The following is a 19,021-nucleotide window of genomic DNA, read 5'->3' as shown; positions in this document are numbered from 1 at the left end:
TTGGCTGCTAACCGAAAGGTCAGCAGTTCAAATCCACCAGCTGCTTCTTGGAAACCTTATGGGGCAGTTCTACTCTGTCCTATAGGGTCGCTACTAATTGGAATTGACTCAGTGGCAATGGATATTTTTGGCTATTCTCTGTTAATCCCAGGCATTTTCCCATTTAATCATAGTTGTACTGCTAAATTCCTGTAAAGTGATGAGAAAATTGTTATTTCACCCCCTCCCCTCAAGTATCTTGTTTTGAGAGCAGAAAAATGGGATGATCTCAAAGAATCATATTATTTTAGGAGTTTGTCCACTGTAATAAGGATAATTTCTAACCAAAGTTGTCCTTATAGACTTTTTCCAGAAATCAGCTTCATCCTGGGCAACCTGAGGATGCAGGTTCAAGCAGATGGAAAAGCCTAGGGGGTCTCTTCTTCTATGTATTTCTTCCTTGCAGAAACTGCTTAGTTTGGAGAATTTCTAGTTCAGTAAACCCTAGTGATTCTGAATAGGTTCAGTACCAGTTGCTGTCAAGATTCTGACTCATGATGACCCCATGTGTGTCAGAGTAGAACTGTACTTCATAGAGTTTTCAATGGCTGATTTTTTGGAAGTAGATCACCAGGCCATTCTTCTGAGGCATATCTGGATAGACTTGAACCTCTAACCTTTTGGTTAGCAGCTGAACACATTAACTATTTACACCACCCAGGGACTCCATTCTGCTTAGGTAATAGCATATATTTATCCTATCTCTGATACTTTAGGCTCTTGAATTAACTATGGCAGGGACTATTGCGTTATTTTCTGGGTAGGTAGCTACCTGTATATATTTATTAGACTATAAGCAAAGTTTTTAGCGGTCTACACAGAACTTTGGCTCATTACAAAATCATTCTTCATACTCGCTTTCGACTTGTGACACCAAAACGTTTCCGCTCAGAATGTGTTATTCCTAGATTCATTTTTAAACAATCCCTTTTCTGTTAAACCTACACATCATTTTACTTCTCCATTATTGCAGGAAAAGCATTTATTTAGTATACTATAATCAATATATTGCTATTATAGAAAGCAGAATTAATTGGTCATGGCAAAATATGAGGACAAGCTTAAAAGGAGAAGCTATACTTCAGAGCCTCCTCAGGATGGATAACAGACTTGATTTTCAATTTCTAATTCCTTTGCCCAATTTTGTGGTGCTATCAAAGGAATAGTGTTCTTTTTAAATGGTGCCTTTCTTCCCAAAAATGCATTCCCAACAGATACAGTCTCTACAGAGGAGTAGCCTCACCCACCACTAAAATGTCACAATTCCTTTAGGGCGAGCTGGAACTGTTCAAAGGGCACAGCAGCAGCAGTAGGCAGGAGCATTAATTCAGACTCTGAGGCAGAGCTGCCGAGAAGAATTGGCCATCCAACTCCAGTGGGGGAAGGGAACAAGGTTGGTGCATCAGCCTCTTGGGCTCACACAAGCACTTTCATATGGAATCATGTCATCTACTTGGTTTCCTTCCATTTCCTCGTTCTCATTTTAAATTTTTTTAGTAATTTATTTTATTTTTGTTGTTGAAAATATGCACAACAGAACATGCACCAATTCAACCATTTCTACCTGTACAATTCAGTGACATTGATTAAATTCTTCAAGTTGTGCAACCATTCTCACCCTCCTTTTCTGAATTGTTCTCCCCCATTGACATAAACTCACAGCCCCCTAAGCTTCCTATCTAACCTTTCAAGTTGCTGTTGTCAATTTGATCCCATACAGATAGTTCTTTAAAAGAGCACAATGCTCAAGGCAGACATTCTTTACTAATTAAGCAACTTTCTTACTTTAGAAATAGATCTGAAATGAAGTTAGAGTTTTAATTTTTTAGTACTCTGGCTGTATCTACTGGTGCCAGGAAACTCTAGATCATCCTTAGTTAAATCACCTCTACGGTGATGAGATTGTGAGAGCAATTTCCTTGCAAGTGCTTGACCATTAACTGATAAGCATGAACGAATGACCTACACTGTGCCCCATTCATTGAAATAGAAGAAGAAACTTAGAAATGTACTGGGATAGAAATTTTTATAAAGCAACTAGAAAATTTCATAAAGCACTATTTTTAAATATTAGATCATGGGGTGACAAGCCTAGTGGGATGTAAGATTGCCAAGAATAGGTCAGATCATTGCAGGCAAGGGTTAGTCTGAGAAGGTTTTGGGGGGAGATGTGGATTTTGAAATGACCTTAAGTGTGGGATGTGCGTTGGACTGGAGAAGAGAAGGGGGCTATTCCATATTTTGGGAACAGCAGAAGAAAAGGCATGGACAGTGGGGATGAGCCCACGAGAAGGCCCCAGAAGAATATCCTGGGGATCACTGGGATAAGAGGTGATGAGGGTGACTAGATGCTATACAATCCAGGCAACAGGATCAGGGCCCCTTGATCCCCTCCCTGCATTGCAGGGCTTTCCCATTTCTGTCCTTATTTGTTATCCCTGGCACATTTCAGGGCTATCAGTACAACCAACATCTCTGTAAAGGCACAAAGGAAACATAACCTTTTTCTTTGCATTTTAAAATATTAATTTCTGAAAAGAAATTACATGACAGTTCAAATGCCAACACCTAGAATCCAAGATTGGAAAACAATTTGAAAGGGTAGCTAATCTGAGGACTAATTTATCCTATGTTTAGGGACCTGCAGAAAGATTTTCTCTGTCTCTCTCAAAATTCTTGAAGTATTATTTCCTGCCCACCTGACCCCCATCAGTTTTATTTGTATTTGTATCTTTTATTTCCTCAGTAATATCAAAAGTGACCCTTTCCTAAAATACTAGTCTTCCATGCACTAGGTCAAAGATCAAACTAGGTAAGTAAAACTGTCGAGCCTTGGTTTATATTTAAAATAAATGTAATAACAATAGTACATGCATCAGGTGGCTATTGTGAGAATTCACGTATATAGAGCACTCAGCATGAAGGCAACTCATGGACCAGAGCTGCCCTTAAATTATTTCTAATATTGTCATATAATAGCTGGGAGAAAGAAAGTTATAATAACATTTTTTAGAAACCCGTAAATATGTTAGGTGTAAAGTTTTTTAGATTAAGACCTAAAAATGACCATCTTGAACAGATGTGAATTTAATACAACTGAGATGAATTCCTTGTCATCTTCCAACTCAGCTTGTCAGTCTTTCCAGTCGTAATTCTCTAAGACACCTGCAGATTTGAACGGCTTTTTCCAGCAGACAGTTACTCTTCCAGATATTCACATGATTCTTCCTACAGCTCTTTTTGCTTCTTCTGTTATTTACTCTTTCCCACTTCTGGCTTCATCATGCCACCTAGTTGCACAAGACTATTTTCCCCCTGTTACTCCATCCCACTACCGTTGCCAGCTCATCCCAGACAATGTTGCCCACACCCTCCTTGCTGGCCAGCACCTTCCTACCAGGTCTGTGGCAACTCTTCATTGGCAAAGGGCCAAACCTAGCTATTGGGTATCTAAGTTACTTTCTCTGCTTCTCTCAAACTAAGTAACAAGGTGAGTCTGTTCGTTCCCCCTTGATAAAGCTATAAGCCTTCCTCTTGAAAATCCAGTACTTTACTTACGTTTTCTGATCCAGAGAAACAGACACTCTTTCTTGAAACAATTCATTTTGCAGTGAGGACAGGGTGAAGGCATTTGAGTAGGTGCTGTTTTCCTTACAGCTGAGACCAGCCGCAAGTTCCTTTTAGATGTCAAATGTCGACAAACATTTCTTTAGAAGCGGTTTTTCTCCATCTAAAAGTATTTATAAATTGTTAGATTTAATGCTCTTAAAAACTGTTAAAGATGTTTAGGTTTACGGAAGAGTTTACAGACCGCAAGAAAGCACATTGTTGTTGTCCACTGTTCAGTTGATTCCAACTCGTGGCAACCCCATGTATTACAAAGCAGAACTGCTCCATAGGGTTTTCTTGGCTATAACCCTAATGGAAGCAGATCGCCAGTGCTTTACTTCTGCAGCACCACTGGGTGGGTTTGAACCACCAACCAGCAGCTGAGTACAAGCTGCGCTACCTGGGGACCTTCAAGAAAGCATACAGGAGGGAAAATAAAAACACCATACTGGCCCATCTTACTGAATCAGAGCCTCGTATTGTTGGTTTGTAAAATTTAAGGCTTGGAGAGCCTGACTGTGTGTGCAGATCTCTTCCTCATGTGATAACAGGTATTTGGAGGTATGAAAGTGAAAGGAGCAGCCCATGCATGGCATCTGTGGTCCCTGGGTCTTGGGGTAGGGCACAAAGAGAAGAGACTAAGTTTCCAGGCTTAATCAACCCTGCAGCCAGGAAATCACGCAGAGTCACAGAATGGTGGCTCAGGAAAGGGCCTTGGGCATCCCTTCTTCCTGCCACGTAGAAGTTAAATGATCTGCCCAAACTCCCACATCTCCTCTGTGGCAGAAATAGGACCACTGCCAGGTCTCAGGATAGCGCTGCTTTCCTACTCCCTATTTCCATTCCACCTTCCAGTGTTGCTTTCTGGGCCAGTCCACCCACAAGATTCTACTTAAAACGGGCAGCCAGATGCCAGGTAGGTTTTGTGCTAGACTATGTTGCTCTCAAGCCAAGAAGCTGCCACCTCCACCACTGCCTGAAGGCTGAGCCTGGCGGCGCCCAGGCCAGTTGGGTCTCATTCTCTCTGAAGGGATTGCCAATGCCTGGCTCGGTCCTGCGTACCTTTTCTGTGCTTTCATTCACTGGCATCCAGGGCTCTGTTTTTATTTACTTGTTTTCATTCTTGAGGAAGTGTCACCAGTTGGAGAAGTGAAAGCCTCGTCTCTGTTTCGCTGTAACCAAAGGAAAGCACGCGTCAGAAGGTGCATTTTCCAGTAAGGCGGGCTGGTTTGAGGCAAACCTCCCAGTCTGTCAGAACTGGTCTTAAAATGGCCAACTTTTAACTCATTTTCTCTAAAGTAATGATGTGAGTACAAAAGTAACAAGCTTTCAGTCTGGAGTATGCAAACATAAATTAATTAAACTGGCTTTTAGAATTTCCCTGATTACATATAGCCTTTAAAACGCATATACATTGCAGTATTATGGAAAACTGAGAGAAAACATAAACTGCCTATTACTCCAACCACTCAGATATTAATACTGTTAAGATTATTTTTAATACGTATCCTTCTCCTCTTTTTCTCAGTGCATATGTCATTTTTTTAATGGGCCCGTGTTATTCATATTGTGTTGTAGCTTGCTTTTTCTCTTCATTTATCCTGAATATTTTGCCAGTAATAGCCTGATTTTGATGACTAGTATGCATTTTAACTAAGTTTGAAAGTATACATTCTACAAATAATGCATATAACATTTGCTTACTTAACACGGATTACGTGTTGGCTCTATGCCAGAAGCTGTACTGGGGCCCCCAAGGCTTGAGGTCTCCTCAGAACTGGGCTGAATCTAAAACCTTTAGATGGATTAATGGCTGTAGACACTCTGATTTTGAGCCACCCTGGGAAGTGGAGACTTAGCTGAGCCACCTCCTATGCTGAGAGATTCCAGGGACTTCCCATCTTCTGCAGAATAAAAGGGTGAAAGGTAGAGGAGGGGAAGGGAATGAAAAAGGCAGTTTGATTCATATCAGCATGCAAAAAATGGCAGCACAGCATCTTCCAACCTCCTTGTCTGCCTTGACAAGGAGGGAAGAAGAGAATCACCATCAGCATCAGCCCAAGGCTGATAGCTATGAAGTGAAGGTCAAACATACCTCCACCTTCAAACTTTTTGCCAATTCTGACACCAGTTGTCCCTCCGACAGCACTCTTCTACTTCTCTCCTGGGTTCGATAATTTGTTGCAGTGGTCATACAGAACTCACAGGCAGTACTCACAATTATGGGGTTTATCAGGATAGTAATATGTTACAATTCAGGATCAGGAATGACTCAGGATACAGTTCTTTGGTCAGGACAGCACCTTCTCAGCCATGTCTCAGGCAGGCCTCTCCCTGGCCCTCAGCCTCTCACCCCTTGGCTCCTTGGCCCCTCAGGCCTTCTGGGCCAGCCTGGCCTCTGCTCTGCCTGGGTAAGTGTTACAGAGTTCTTTAGCTCTGCCAATAAGTGCCTGAGGGTACCTCACTTTGCCAGTAAGCCTCGGCCTGAAGAAACTTAGCTCTCTTGCTCCATGGGTTGGCAAGCCTAGCTCTGCCAAGTGCCCAGAGGCACCCCACTCTGCCAGGACGCCTCCTACCTGAAGGCCATCAGCTCTCTTGCTCCGTGGGTCGGCACACCCACTGTAGCCACCTCACTCTATGGGCTGGGAAGCCTACCGCGCTGTCTTGCGCTGGTCTCCCCCTGGTCTCCTGGTTCTGCTGCTGCCGTTTTCTCTGCAGCTGCTTCTCGCTGTCTCACGCCGTCTCTGATGTTACAGCTCTCCCTGTCTCCTGGATCTAGGAGGTTCTCAGCATGGGGACCCCGAGTCCAAAGGATGTGCTCCACTCCTGGTTCTTCTTTCTTGGTGGTAGTGAGGTCCCCACTTTCTCCCTCTTGGATGACTCATTTTAAGCCTAGCAGGATGGCAAAATTGACCAATCTACTTGTTAGGGTTCCAGATACCTTATTTGCATGATCCCATCCCCACAAGGGCACCATGTACCTTATTTACATTGTTAGCAAGTTGTCCAGTCCCCTTGGTGGGCCACAAGCACCTTATTTGCGTAATTCCACCAAATCACTGTGTGGTAGTTGCAAGACATGCATGGCTAAAATGGCCATATTAAGTAATTCACTGCACTGCACAGCAATAAACTTGACACTTTCAGGTACTAGATTGCTTCTTACCATGGAGACCTTAAATGCCTGGGGACAACTTGGAGGAGGTGGGTATGACTGTAAGGCCAGATGATGGAACATTCATATTACCAGCACGGGGCAGGGTTCACACCTTCCCCATCTGCTAACAGTATGGGCCTGGGTAAGTCACTGAACCTCCTGGGCTTCAGTTTCCTCACCTATGTAAGACCAGGTTTTGCTCATGGGGACCCCAAGTGTGTCAGAGTAGAACTGTGCTCCACAGGGTTTTCAGTGGCTGATTTTTTGAAGTAGATTGCCGGGCCTTTCTTCCAAGGCACTTCTGGGTGGACTCGAACCTCCAACCTTTCGGTTAATAGGCAAGCGCATTAACCAACTGCACCACCCAGAGACCCAGTTCACTTGTGTAAAGGAAATAATAACGGTACTCAACCTCCAAGCCAACTATTCGGATTAAGTGAGAACCTGTGTAATTCGGTAAATATTGGTGGTGGTGACTATTTACTGGCTGTTGTTATTATCATTTTACCGTGTCAAATGGCAGCAAGTAACCTTTAAAGCTTCATTTTAAGGTAAGATAAATTGGTCATCCTGGTGCTTAGTATTTGAACCATAGAGAAATACATTCAGAAACATGAGAATTCTTGAGACTGGAAGTTAGTTCTCCATTGGTCATGCATAGGTAATATATTACTGGAATGTGGTGTGCTAGGAAAATACTCCTTAATGAACTAGTGGGCTACAAAAATCCTTGAGGATCATGTCCCCTTTGCATTATGTATTATTTCTAAAATAACTCTCATGAATTATTTTATTTCACTGATTTCTAATGGCACATTTTTGACATTTTAATATCTCTAAATCTGGATATGTCTTAAAACCAATGGCGTGTCATATTCAACAGTGTCTTTTCTCTCTTATAGTACTTAAAATAATACAACGTAAATTGATGACATCTCAGATTTAATAAAATATGTTCATTTCTCTAGTTTATTTTTGGGCAAGAGGGGCCCTTTGGCCCTGTTTTTGTAGTTATTTCTAGTAATTGGAAACACCAGTGTTCTCAAGAGCATTATTCATCAATATTTAACTGCAAATTTGTTTTCCAACCTCAGATAGCCCCTAAAATCAAATCCATTTAGGGGAAAATAGCTAAAAATCAGCATTTCTGCCAGTATTTTACATGTTAAGGTCATAAAATAAAAATACTATCATCTATTAACATTTCTAGATGGGGAGGGGGAAGCGCTTTAAATTATAAAACCCAACTTACTAGTTTGTAATGTTAAACTGGTTGATTTTCAAATGCTTCTTACAAGATGTCAGTTGTTCCTATAACAATGTAAAAAAAATTCTCTATATATGTGTGTACATACATATGAAACTTTACAATAAAATAGACTTTTGTTTGCTTAACTATTGCCTCTCATTAAGTCTGTTAATGGGATTCTACTGAGGCTTATTGATACATTAAGAACTTATAAAACCCATTAAATAATATAAATGTTATCCTTATTTTCTGCCTAAGATTTTAAAAGTGCATTTCAGTTTAATCCTATGTTCTTCCAGAATTGATACACACATTTATCCATCATTAGAAAATGTGCATCTAGTTATGGGGATTTCAAAACTACCCCATCCTCCAAAAGAAAAATCACTTTTTTGTTTCTGGATGCTATTGTGAAATCTTTCAGACAAATTTTGATTTAATGGGAGAAAATACACACTTATGAGACTCAAATCCACTGGTTTTAGTAGACCTGTGGGGTATTTTATGAAGTATTTAATGGTACTTTCACTCAGAAACCAATTTAAGCCTTTATTTTAAAATCTTTTAAAATTTATAAAATATTTTATACACATTAAAACAAAGATCAACTTTAGCCCTTTCACAAGAAATTTCTGCTAAACTAACACAATAATCATTAACTTGTTCTCTTTCAAACTTTTATTCACTTTTATCAAACAACTACTGTAATATCAGTGGGAAAATTTTGGATTTCATTCTGGAGTCATTTAGCTCTCAATTAAAGATGGTGTAAAATTATATCGATTTTGTTTTCTAATTACAGAAGCAATGCATCGTTGTTGCAGAACATTTTGGAATACCAAATATATATATATAAAATCATCAAAGTTGTAAGAGTGAATTCATATGGGAAATCTACTGTGTATGCCTAAAAAATTCTATCAAAATAGGAAAAGTTTTCCTTATTAGAACCTTTTTCACAAAGGACAATTTATTCAAGGGAGAAAAATCTCTTTTTCAGGCAACCACTGAGGCAGCTGAACCGAACAGTCAGGATGATGAGAATGATGGTGGAAAACCAGAAAATGGGAATACAGAATTTGCCTCATCAGGTTTGTTTCATGACAAACAAGTTTTAGGATAAATCATGGTAACTTTTAAGAAAGATTTCTCTTACTGAGCCTCAATAGATTAGTTTCTATAACTGGTGTGGGTGTACTGCCACCTAGAGGCTTCATGGTGAAATTCTGACCATGTGTTTAATCCTCCTATAAAAATAGGAGCCCGCACTTTTTTGTTATTGTTTTTAATTTATTGTGGTGAATATCTATAACAAAAAGTTTGCCATTCTAACCATTTTCATTGTACAATTCAGTGACATTTATTACATTTACCATGTTGCGCTATCACCACTATCCATTTCCAAAAGTTTTAAATTGCTTCAAACAGAAACTCAGTATCCCTTCATCATTAACTCTTATTCCCTTAAACCCATGCTTTTTTGCTACCCTGTTTTGTTTTGTTTTTTGAAGGTATATTTTCATCATCATAGGTAAGATTGTATCTTCCCATATAAGTAATGCCAAAGATTGAGGGTCATATTCTTAACCTACAGTAACAGCAATTCGTAAGACGTAAATAAAAATAGATCATAAAAGTAGAGGCTGCAATGATAAAGCTCATGAATAGTTTCAAAGAGTAAAGTGATACCACAAACCTGGACAGTGAGCATGAATATACTGTATCCATTGCTTAGATAAGGGGACCCCTATTACCTGTTGCCGTAGAGTCGATTCTGACTTATAGCAACACTGTGGGACAAAGTATAACTGCCCTATTGGGTTTGCAAGCCTGTAGTCTTTACAGAAGGAGCTCTCGTGACACAGTGGCTAAAAATAACCATAAAGTACCCACAAAGTATTTTTAATGAAAGCACTGAAATACAAAAAGAAGGAGTCAGGCTGCCTCAGTCATTTGCATAGGCATTATTTGTAGATGTTCTTTTATCCAACCCCAGCTGTCATAGTTGTTAGATGTTTCTCCAGCATTTTGTGCCCAGTGTTGTTATTTACATGTAAACTTTGACACTTATTAGGAACCTCAGTTTTTGACAATGAAGTGTCATAGAGGGGTTATTTGAAGTTATTTGAAGTGTTTTATGTTGCTCGTTATTTTATACTATCATGAAAGAACTTTGAGAATTTAGGCATTTGAGGCTTTTTTATACTGATCATCAATCACAACGTAATACAACTTTTTTTTAATCTTCTAAATTTTATTTATTTTGTTTTTGTTGTTGAGAATATACACAGCAAAACATACACCAATTCAACAGTTTCTACATATACAATTCTGTGACATTGATAGCGTTCTTAGAGTTGTGCAACCATTCTCACCCTCCTTTTCTGAGCAGTTCCTCCCTCCTTAACATAAACTCATTGCCCCCTAAGGTTTCTGTCTAGTCTTTTGAGTTGCTATTGGCAATTTGATCCCATTTAGATAGTTCTTAAAAGAGCATAATGCTCAAGGCAGACCTTTTTTACTAGTTAAGCTAAACTATTGCTTGATTTTAAGATGCCTTCAGGGGATTTTTAAAAATTTTTTTTTATTGTACTTTAGGTGAAGGTTGACAGAAGAAATAGTTTCTCGTTAAACAGTCTGTACACATATTGTTTTATGACATTGGTTAACAACCCCATGATATGTCAACACTCTCACTTCTCGACCTTGGAAGAACTTTTTTGTGTGTGTGTGTGAAAATATACATAGCCAAAGATACACCATTTCAAAAATTTCTACATGTACAATTCAGTGACATTGATTACATTCTTCCAGTTGTGCTGGTACTCTCACTATCCTTTTCCAAATTATTCCATCACCATTATCTTCAACTGACTGTCCCCTAGGCTTCTCATCAAACCTTTTGAGTTGCTGTTGTCAATTTGATCTCACGTAGATAATTCTTTTTTTTTTTTTTGTACTTTAGATGAAAGTTTACAGAACAAAGTAATTTCTCATTAAACAGTTAGTACACATTTGCCCTGTAACAATGGTTAACAACCCTACGACATGTCAACACTGTCCTTTCTCAACCTTGAGTTCCCTATCACCAGCTTTCCTGTCCCCTCCTGCCTTCTAGTCCTTGTCCCTGGACTGCAGTGCCTCATTAGTCCCATTTTGTTTTATGGGGCTGTCCAATCCCTGGCTGAACGGTGAACTTTGAGAGTGACGTCACCACAGAGCTAAAAGAGTGTCCGGGGTCCATACTCTCAGGGTTTCTCCAGTCTCTGTCAGGCCAGTAAATCTGGTCTTTTTTTGTGTATTAGAATTTTGTTCTACAATCTTCTACACCTCTGTCCAGGACCCTCTGTTGTGATCCCAGTCAGAGCAGTCAGTGGTGGTAGCCGGGCACCATCTAGCTGTACTGGACTCTGTCTGGTGGAGGCCTCGGTAGCTGTGGTCCGTTAGTCCTTTGGACTAATCTTATCCTTGTATCCTGTTCTCTTCATTCTCCCTTGCTCCCAAAGGGGTGAGACCAGTGGAGTATCTTAGATGGCACCTCACAGGCTTTTAAGACCCCAGATGCTACTCACCAAGATAGAATGTAGAACATTGTCTTTATAAACTGTGTTATGCCACATGGGCTAGATGTTCATCAAGACCATGGTCCCCACAGCCCTCTGCCCAGGAATTCAGTCCCTCAGGGAGTTTAGATGTGTCTATGGAGCTTCCATGACCTTTCCTTGTACAGGTTGTGCTGGCTTCCGCAGTATTGTGTACTGTCATACCCTTACCAAAGTTACCACTTATCTATTGTCTATTTAGTTACCCCCCCCATCCCTTGTAACCAACAAGGATTGTTTCTTTTTCATGAGTTTTTATAGTAGAGGTCTCATACAATATTTGTCCTTTTGTGATTGACTTATTTCACTCAGCATAATGTCCTCCCATTTCATCCATGTTATGAGATGCTTCACAGATTCAGCATTGTTCTTTATCATTGTGTAATACTCCACTGTGTATATGTACCATAGTTTGTTTATCCATTCATCTGTTGATGGGCGTCTAGGTTCTTTCCATCTTTTTGCTATTGTGAACAATGCTGCAATGAACATGGGTGTGCATATGTCTATTTGTGTGATGACTTTTATTTCTCTAGGATATATTTCTAGGAGTGGGATTGCTGGTTCATATGGTATTTCTATTTCTAGCTTTCTAAGGAAGCGCCATATCATTTGCCAAAATGGTTGTATCATTATGCATTCCCACCAGCAGTGCATGAGAGTTGCGATCTCCCTGCAGCCTCTCCAACATTTGTTATTTCCAGTGTTTTTGACTCATGCCAGTAATGCTGGGGAGAGATGGTATCTCATTGTGGTTTTAATTTGCATTTCTCTAATGGCTAGTGCTCACAAGCATTCCCTCATATATCTGTTGGCCGCTTGAATGTCTTCTTGGGTGAAGTGTCTGTTCATTTCCTTTGCCTATTTTTAAATTGGATTGTTTGTCTTTTTGTTGTAGAGGTGTTAGATTTTCTTGTAAATTTTAGAGATTAGATCTTTGTCTGACTTGTACTGTCCAAAAATTTTTTGCCAGTCTGTAGGTTCTCAGTTTACTCTTTTGGTGAAGTCTTTTGATAAGTATAAGTGTTTAATTTTTAGAAGATCCCAGTTATCTAGCTTATCTTCTGGTGTTTGTGTGTTGTTGGTTATGGTTTGTATCCTGTTAATGCCATGTATTAGGGCCTCTAGCGTCGATCCTATTTTTTCTTCTATGAACTTTATAGTTTTGGGCTTTATATTTAGGTCTTTGATCCATTTTGAATTAGTTTTTGTATATGGTGTGAGGTATGGATCCTGTTTCATTTTTTTGCAGATGAACATCCAGTTTTGCCAGCACCATTTGTTAAAAAGACCGTCTGTTCCCCATTTGATGGCCTTTGGGCTCTTGTGAAAGAGCAGGTGACCATAGGTGGATGGATTTACATCTGGGTTCTCAATTCTGTTTCACTGGTCAATGTATCTGTCGTTGTACCAGTATCAGGCTGTTTTGACCACTGTAGTTGTATAGTAGGTTCTGAGATCCAGTAGTGCGAGTCCTCCTACTTTATTCTCCTTCAATAGTGCTTTACTTATCTGGGGTTTCTTCCCTTTCCATATAAAGTTAATGATTAGTTTTTCCATCTCTTTGAAGAATGTTGTTGGTATTTTACCGGGATTGCATTGTATTTGTAAATTGCTTTGGGTAGAATTGTCATTTTCACAATGTTGAGTCCACCTATCCATGAGCATGGTATGTTTATCCATTTATGTAGATCTTCAGGGGATATTTTTGGTTTGAGGTTAAAAGATTATATCAGGGCAATAGTTTCAGAGGTTCATTCACCCTTCATGGTTTCAGGAAGTTTAGAGTCAATGAGAATTTGAAATTCTGTTCTGCATTTTCTCCCTTTTGATCAGGATTCTTCTGTGGAATCTTAGATCAAAATGTTCAGCAATGGTAGCTGGGCACAATCCAATTCTTCTGGTCTCATGGCAAAGGAGGCAGTTGTTGATGGAGACATTTAGCTGCACATTCCATATTCTCTTCCTGTTCCTGACTCCTTCTTCTCTGTTGCTCCAGGTGAATAGAGACCAATTGTCGTGGCTTGGATGGCTGCTTACAAGCTTTTAACACCCCAGCTACTATGCAACGAACTAGGAGGTAGAACAGAAACACTAAACAATTAACTAGAATGCCTCATGAAACGATGACCCTAAAACTTCAAACCAAGGAACCAAATCCCTTGAGGTGTTTCGTTGTACATATGCAGCCTCAGCAGCTGTTCTTTTTTTTTTTTTTTTGTCATTGTTGTAAATACATATATTACACAACTCTTTACAAGTGTACAACTTATTGACAGCAATTACGATAATCGGCTGTGCAACCCTAGCCTTAATCAACGTGGTTTTTCCATCACCGTTAACCCCCATTTTCCACCTCCCTCCTGCTCCTGGCAACCACTAATAAACTTTGTTCTCTATACATTTGCCATTTCTTCTCTTTTTATATAAATGAGGACATACAATATTTGTCCTTTTGTGATTGGCTTATTTTGCTCAGCAGAATGTCTTCAAGCTCAATCCATACTATCGAGACTTCATTTATCTTACTGGCTGAGTAGTATCCCATTGTATGCATGTACTACATTTTGTTTATCCATTCATCTGTTGATGAGCATTTTAGATTGTTTCCACCTTTTGGCTATTGTGAATAGTGCTGCAATGAACACTGGTATACAAGTCTCTTAAGTCTCTGCTTTCAAGTCTTTTGAGTATATACCTAGGAGTGGAATTGCTGGGTCATATGGTAGTTCTATTTTTAGTTTTTTGAGGAACCACCACACTGTTTTCCACAATGGCTGTACCATTTTGCATTCCCGCCAGCAGTGGATAAGGTTCTGATTCTCCACATCCTTGCCAACATTTATTATTTCCTGGGTTTTTTTGTTTTTGTTTTTGTTTTTATCTTAGCCATCCTAGTGGGAGTGAAATGGCGTCTCACTGTGGTTTTGATTTGCATCTCTCTGATGGCTGATGATGCTGAGCACTTTTCAGCGTTTGGTGGCCATTTGAATGTCCCCTTTGATGAAATGTCTATTTAAGTCCTTTGCCCATTTTGTGATTGGGTTATTTGTCTTTTGGTTGTTGAGTTGTTGAAGTTTTATATATGTTTTGGTTATTAGATCCTTGTCATATACATGGTTTCCAAAGATATTCTCCCAGTCAGTAGCTTGTCTTTTCACTTTTTTGGTAAAATCTTTTGATGAACAAAAGTTTTTAATTTTTATGCAGTCCCATTTATTTATTTTGTCTTTTGCTGTCTGTACTTGTGTCATATTAGAAATCCATTGTTGAAAGCTAGGCCTGACAGTGTCACCCCTGCTTGTTCTAAAAATTTTATGGTTTTGGTTTCCACATTTAGGTCCTTAACCCATTTTGAATTTGTTTTTGTGTATGGTGTGAGGCATGAATCCTGTTTCATTTTTCTAAATGTAGAAATCCGATTTTCCCAGCACCATTTATTGAAGAGACTCTTCTTTCTCCATCGAATGGACTTAGTACCCTTGTCAAAAATCAATTGACCATAGATATGTGGGTTTATTTCTGGACTCTTAATTCTATTCCATTCGTCTATATGTTTATTGTTACACCAGTACCTGGCTGTTTTGGTTACTGTAGCTGTCTAATATGTTTTCAGATCAGGAAGTGTGAGTCTTCCTACTTTGTTCGTCTCTTTCAACATTGTTTTAGCTATTTGGAGCTTCTTGCCATTCCATATAAAGTTGAGGATAAGTTTTGCTATTTCTGTAAAGAAGGATGTTGGAATTTTGTTGAATCCATAGATTGCTTTGGATAATATTGACATCTTAACAATATTAAGTCTTCCAATCCATGAACATGGAACATCTTTCCACTTATTTAAGTCTTATTTAATCTCTTTCAGCAGTGTTTTTTATGGTTTTCATTGTATAAGTCTTTTATGTCCCTGGTTAGATTTATTTCTAGGTATTTTATTCTCTTAGATGCTATTGTAAATGGAATTATTTCCCTAATTTCCATTTCAGATTTCTCATTGCTGGTCTATCAAAACCCAACTGATTTTTGTTTGTTTACCTTGTACCCTACAACTTTGCTAAATTCCTTGATTAGCTCTGGAAGTTTTCTTGTGGACTTTTTTAGATTTTCTATATATAGGATCATATCATCTGTGAATAGAGATAATTTTACTTCTTCGTTTCCAATCTAGATACATTTTATTTCTTTTTCTTGTCTTATTGCTCTGGCTAGGACTTCTAATACAATATTGAATATAAGGTGTGAGAGTGAGCACCCTTGTCTTGTTCTCAATTTCAAGGGGAAAGCTCTCAGTCTTTCTGCATTAAGTATAATGTTGATTGTTGGCTTTTCATATATACCCTGAATCATATTGAGGAATTTCCCTTCCATTCCAATCTTCTTCAGAGTTTTCATCAAGAAAGGGTATTGGTTTTATTAAATGCTTTTTCTGCATCCATAGAGATGATCGTGTGTTTATTTTCATTTGATGTGGTATATTATGATGATTGCTTTTCTAATGTTGAACCATCCCTGCATTCCTGGAATAAATTCCACTTGGTCATGGTGTATACTGTTTTAATATGCTGCTGGATTCTGTCCACTAGAGTTTTGTTGAGGATTTTGGCATCTATATTCATAAGAGAAATTTCTTTTCTTGTGATGTCTTTTTCTGGTTTGAGTATCATGATTATGTTTGCTTCATAAAATAAATTAGTGAGTATTCCTTCCTTCTCTACCTTTTGGAAGAATTTAAACACTACTGGTATCAATTCTTATCTAAATGTTTGGTAGAATTCCCCAGTGAAGCCATCTGGTCAAGGACTTTTTTTTCTTGGGACGTTTTTGATCACACTGCTGTGTGTTAGGGGTCTGTTGAGACTTTCTGTTTCCTCTTGAGTCAGTTAGGATAGGTTGTGTGCTTCTAAGAATTTGTCCACTTCATCTAGGTTATCCAGTTTGTTGCCATACAGTTGTTCATAATATTCTGTCATAATTCTCTTTATTTCTATCGGGTCAGTTGTAATGTCGCCTCTTTCATTTTTTATTTTGGTTATTTGCATCTTTTCTTTTGTTTGTCAGTCTAGCTAAAGGTTTGTCAGTTTTATTGATCTTTTCAAAGAACCAACTTCTGATTTTATTGATTCTCTCTTTTGTTTTTCTGTTTTCAATTTTATTTCTGCTCTTATCTTTATTATTTCCTTTCTTCTGGTGAGCTTGCTTAGGCTTAGTTTTCTCTTCTCTTTCTAGTTCCTAGAGTTGTTGAGTTGGGCTGTTAATTTGAGATCTTTCTCCTTTTTTTATGAAGGCATTTGTTGCTGTAAGTTTTCCTCTGAGTACTGCCTTCACTGTGTCCCATAAGTTTTAGTATGTTGTGCTTTTTCATTTGAGTCTAAGAAATTTGTGATTTCTCTTTTGATTTCTTCCTTGACCCATTGGTAGTTTAATAGTGTGTTGTTTAATTTCCATATCTTTATATATTTTCCAGGGGTTTTTTTTTTTTTTTTTTTCTGTTATTGATTTCTAGCTTCATTCCATAAGAAGTGACTCATTTCTGCCATTTTGGTGTTTGTTTTTTTGTGTATGTGTTTTTAGCCTTCTTTGTCTTTGTCCTTTACTACTGCTTGCTTTTGTTTTGTTCGTTTATTGTAGTGAGCCTTTTTGGTTCCCTTCTCCTTTCCTTTTGTGTATGTTTTTAATATATTTTCTTAGTGGTTACCAGGGAGATCTGTCCTTTTGGTTTCAAAGGCCTGAACAAGGAGGTAAGGCAGGTATAGTGCTGATTTGGGGAGCAGACTCCACTGCGGCAGGGGGGTTGGGGGGCTTCTGTAAGAGTTTACAACAGCCTGGCAACCAGCAATTACCAGGTGGGGGAGGAGGTGTCATGTTCTGGTCAGATCCCCATAGAGGTCTGCTTTGTTGCTATCGGAGTCCCCCTGGTAGATTGTTAGCTTTAAGTGCAGCCTCCACTCAAGACTTCTGCTTCCTAACACACAGTAGCTATAGTCAGCAGTCCTCAGTGCCAACTGGAATTGGGGGCACACTAACCCTAATTGACTCCCAGGGAGGTTTGTCCTGTTAGTCTCAGAGGCCAGAGCTATGGGGTATGCAGGGATGAAGGTAGAGTGCTGACTATGGGAGCAGACTCCACTGCAAGGCCCTTCTGTAGCAATTCACAGCAGGCTTGCAGGTGACAGTGTCTGGGTGGGGGAAGGGCTGTCATGCTGCAAACGCACCTCCAGGGAGGTCGGCCTGGTTGCTATCAGAGCCCTCCGTGTAGTACGTTGACTGTGGGTGTAGGCCTCCACTAAAGATGCCTATTTCTTACCACACGACAGCCTCAGCCAGCAGTCCTCAGCTCTGACTGAAATGGGGAGCAGACAGACCAGGCCTGACTTCCCAGGAGGTCTGTCCTGTTGGTTTCAGAGGCCTGAGCTATCGGGTGAGCAGGGAGGCAGGTAGAGTGTCAACTCTGAGAGCAGACTCCACTGTACCGGTAGTAATTCACAGTAGGCTTGCAACTGACAGTGTCTGGGTCGGGGAGGTGCTGGCACACTCCAAACAGAACCCCCGGGGAGGTCTGCCTTGTTGATTTTAGGGCAGAAGCTTGGGGTCCTGTCTCTTTGTAAGGCAGGGACAGTGGTCATTAGGGAAGCAGGCTTTTTTTCTGGGGCCACTACCCTAGTTCACAGCAGCTGGAGGCCCACGTGGCTGAGGGAGAGGCAGGGACAGTATGTACTTGTTGTGATTTCTTGATTCTTGCTTATCTACAGTTCTTTGCTGCTCTCCTCTGCTCCCTGATTCAGAGTTCCTCAAAGCCAAGCACCGTTTCCTTGTTGTATTTATGGGGAAAGGTCAGAACGATGGTTAATTTACACCTCCATCTTCCCAGAATTCCCCTGTAATCAAACTTCTTATTGCCAGGGCAGGATATAGACTAAATGCACTTTGTGGTATTGCAGAATAAATGGACCTTTATATGGATTTCTTTTTCTTCCTTATTTTTCTGAATGTAATGTCATTTCAGAGCCACAGCATTTTACAACAACCGTGACTCGATCCAGCCCAACTGTGGCTTTTGTGGAGTTTTCCTCCAGCCCCCAGCTAAAAAACAATGTGCCAGAAGAAAAAGATCAGAAGAAACCAGAAAATGAAATGAGTGGAAAGGTGGAGTTGGTGCTGTCACAGAAGGTGAAGTACATAGTGGACAAAAGTGGTTAAAATTCAAAAAAGTTAATATGGTTTTACATTAGGGTTGGCTGCTGCTGTAACAATTGTTAATAATTATATCTTCTCTCCTAATTATTTTTTATGTCTTCAATTTATATTTTTTCTAGATACATGTATAGTATATGTTCATTGCAAGAAATTAAAAATAGAAAGATATAAACA

General features: G+C 39.5%; 1 protein-coding gene across 1 annotated transcript in view; it reads left to right on the top strand.

The window, feature by feature from the left end:
* Nucleotides 1-19,021, top strand: part of LIMCH1 (LIM and calponin homology domains 1) — a 455,814-nt gene that overhangs the window by 389,742 nt on the left and 47,051 nt on the right. The window contains 2 exon segments of the mRNA XM_023738915.1: nucleotides 9,055-9,145; nucleotides 18,657-18,820. Of these exon segments, the coding sequence (XP_023594683.1) occupies nucleotides 9,055-9,145; nucleotides 18,657-18,820 (255 nt within the window).

The sequence above is a fragment of the Trichechus manatus genome, unplaced genomic scaffold (assembly GCF_000243295.1).
Source record: "Trichechus manatus latirostris isolate Lorelei unplaced genomic scaffold, TriManLat1.0 scaffold00126, whole genome shotgun sequence".
NCBI classification, from domain to species: domain Eukaryota; kingdom Metazoa; phylum Chordata; class Mammalia; order Sirenia; family Trichechidae; genus Trichechus; species Trichechus manatus.
This window is presented reverse-complemented; position numbering and strand designations above follow the sequence as displayed.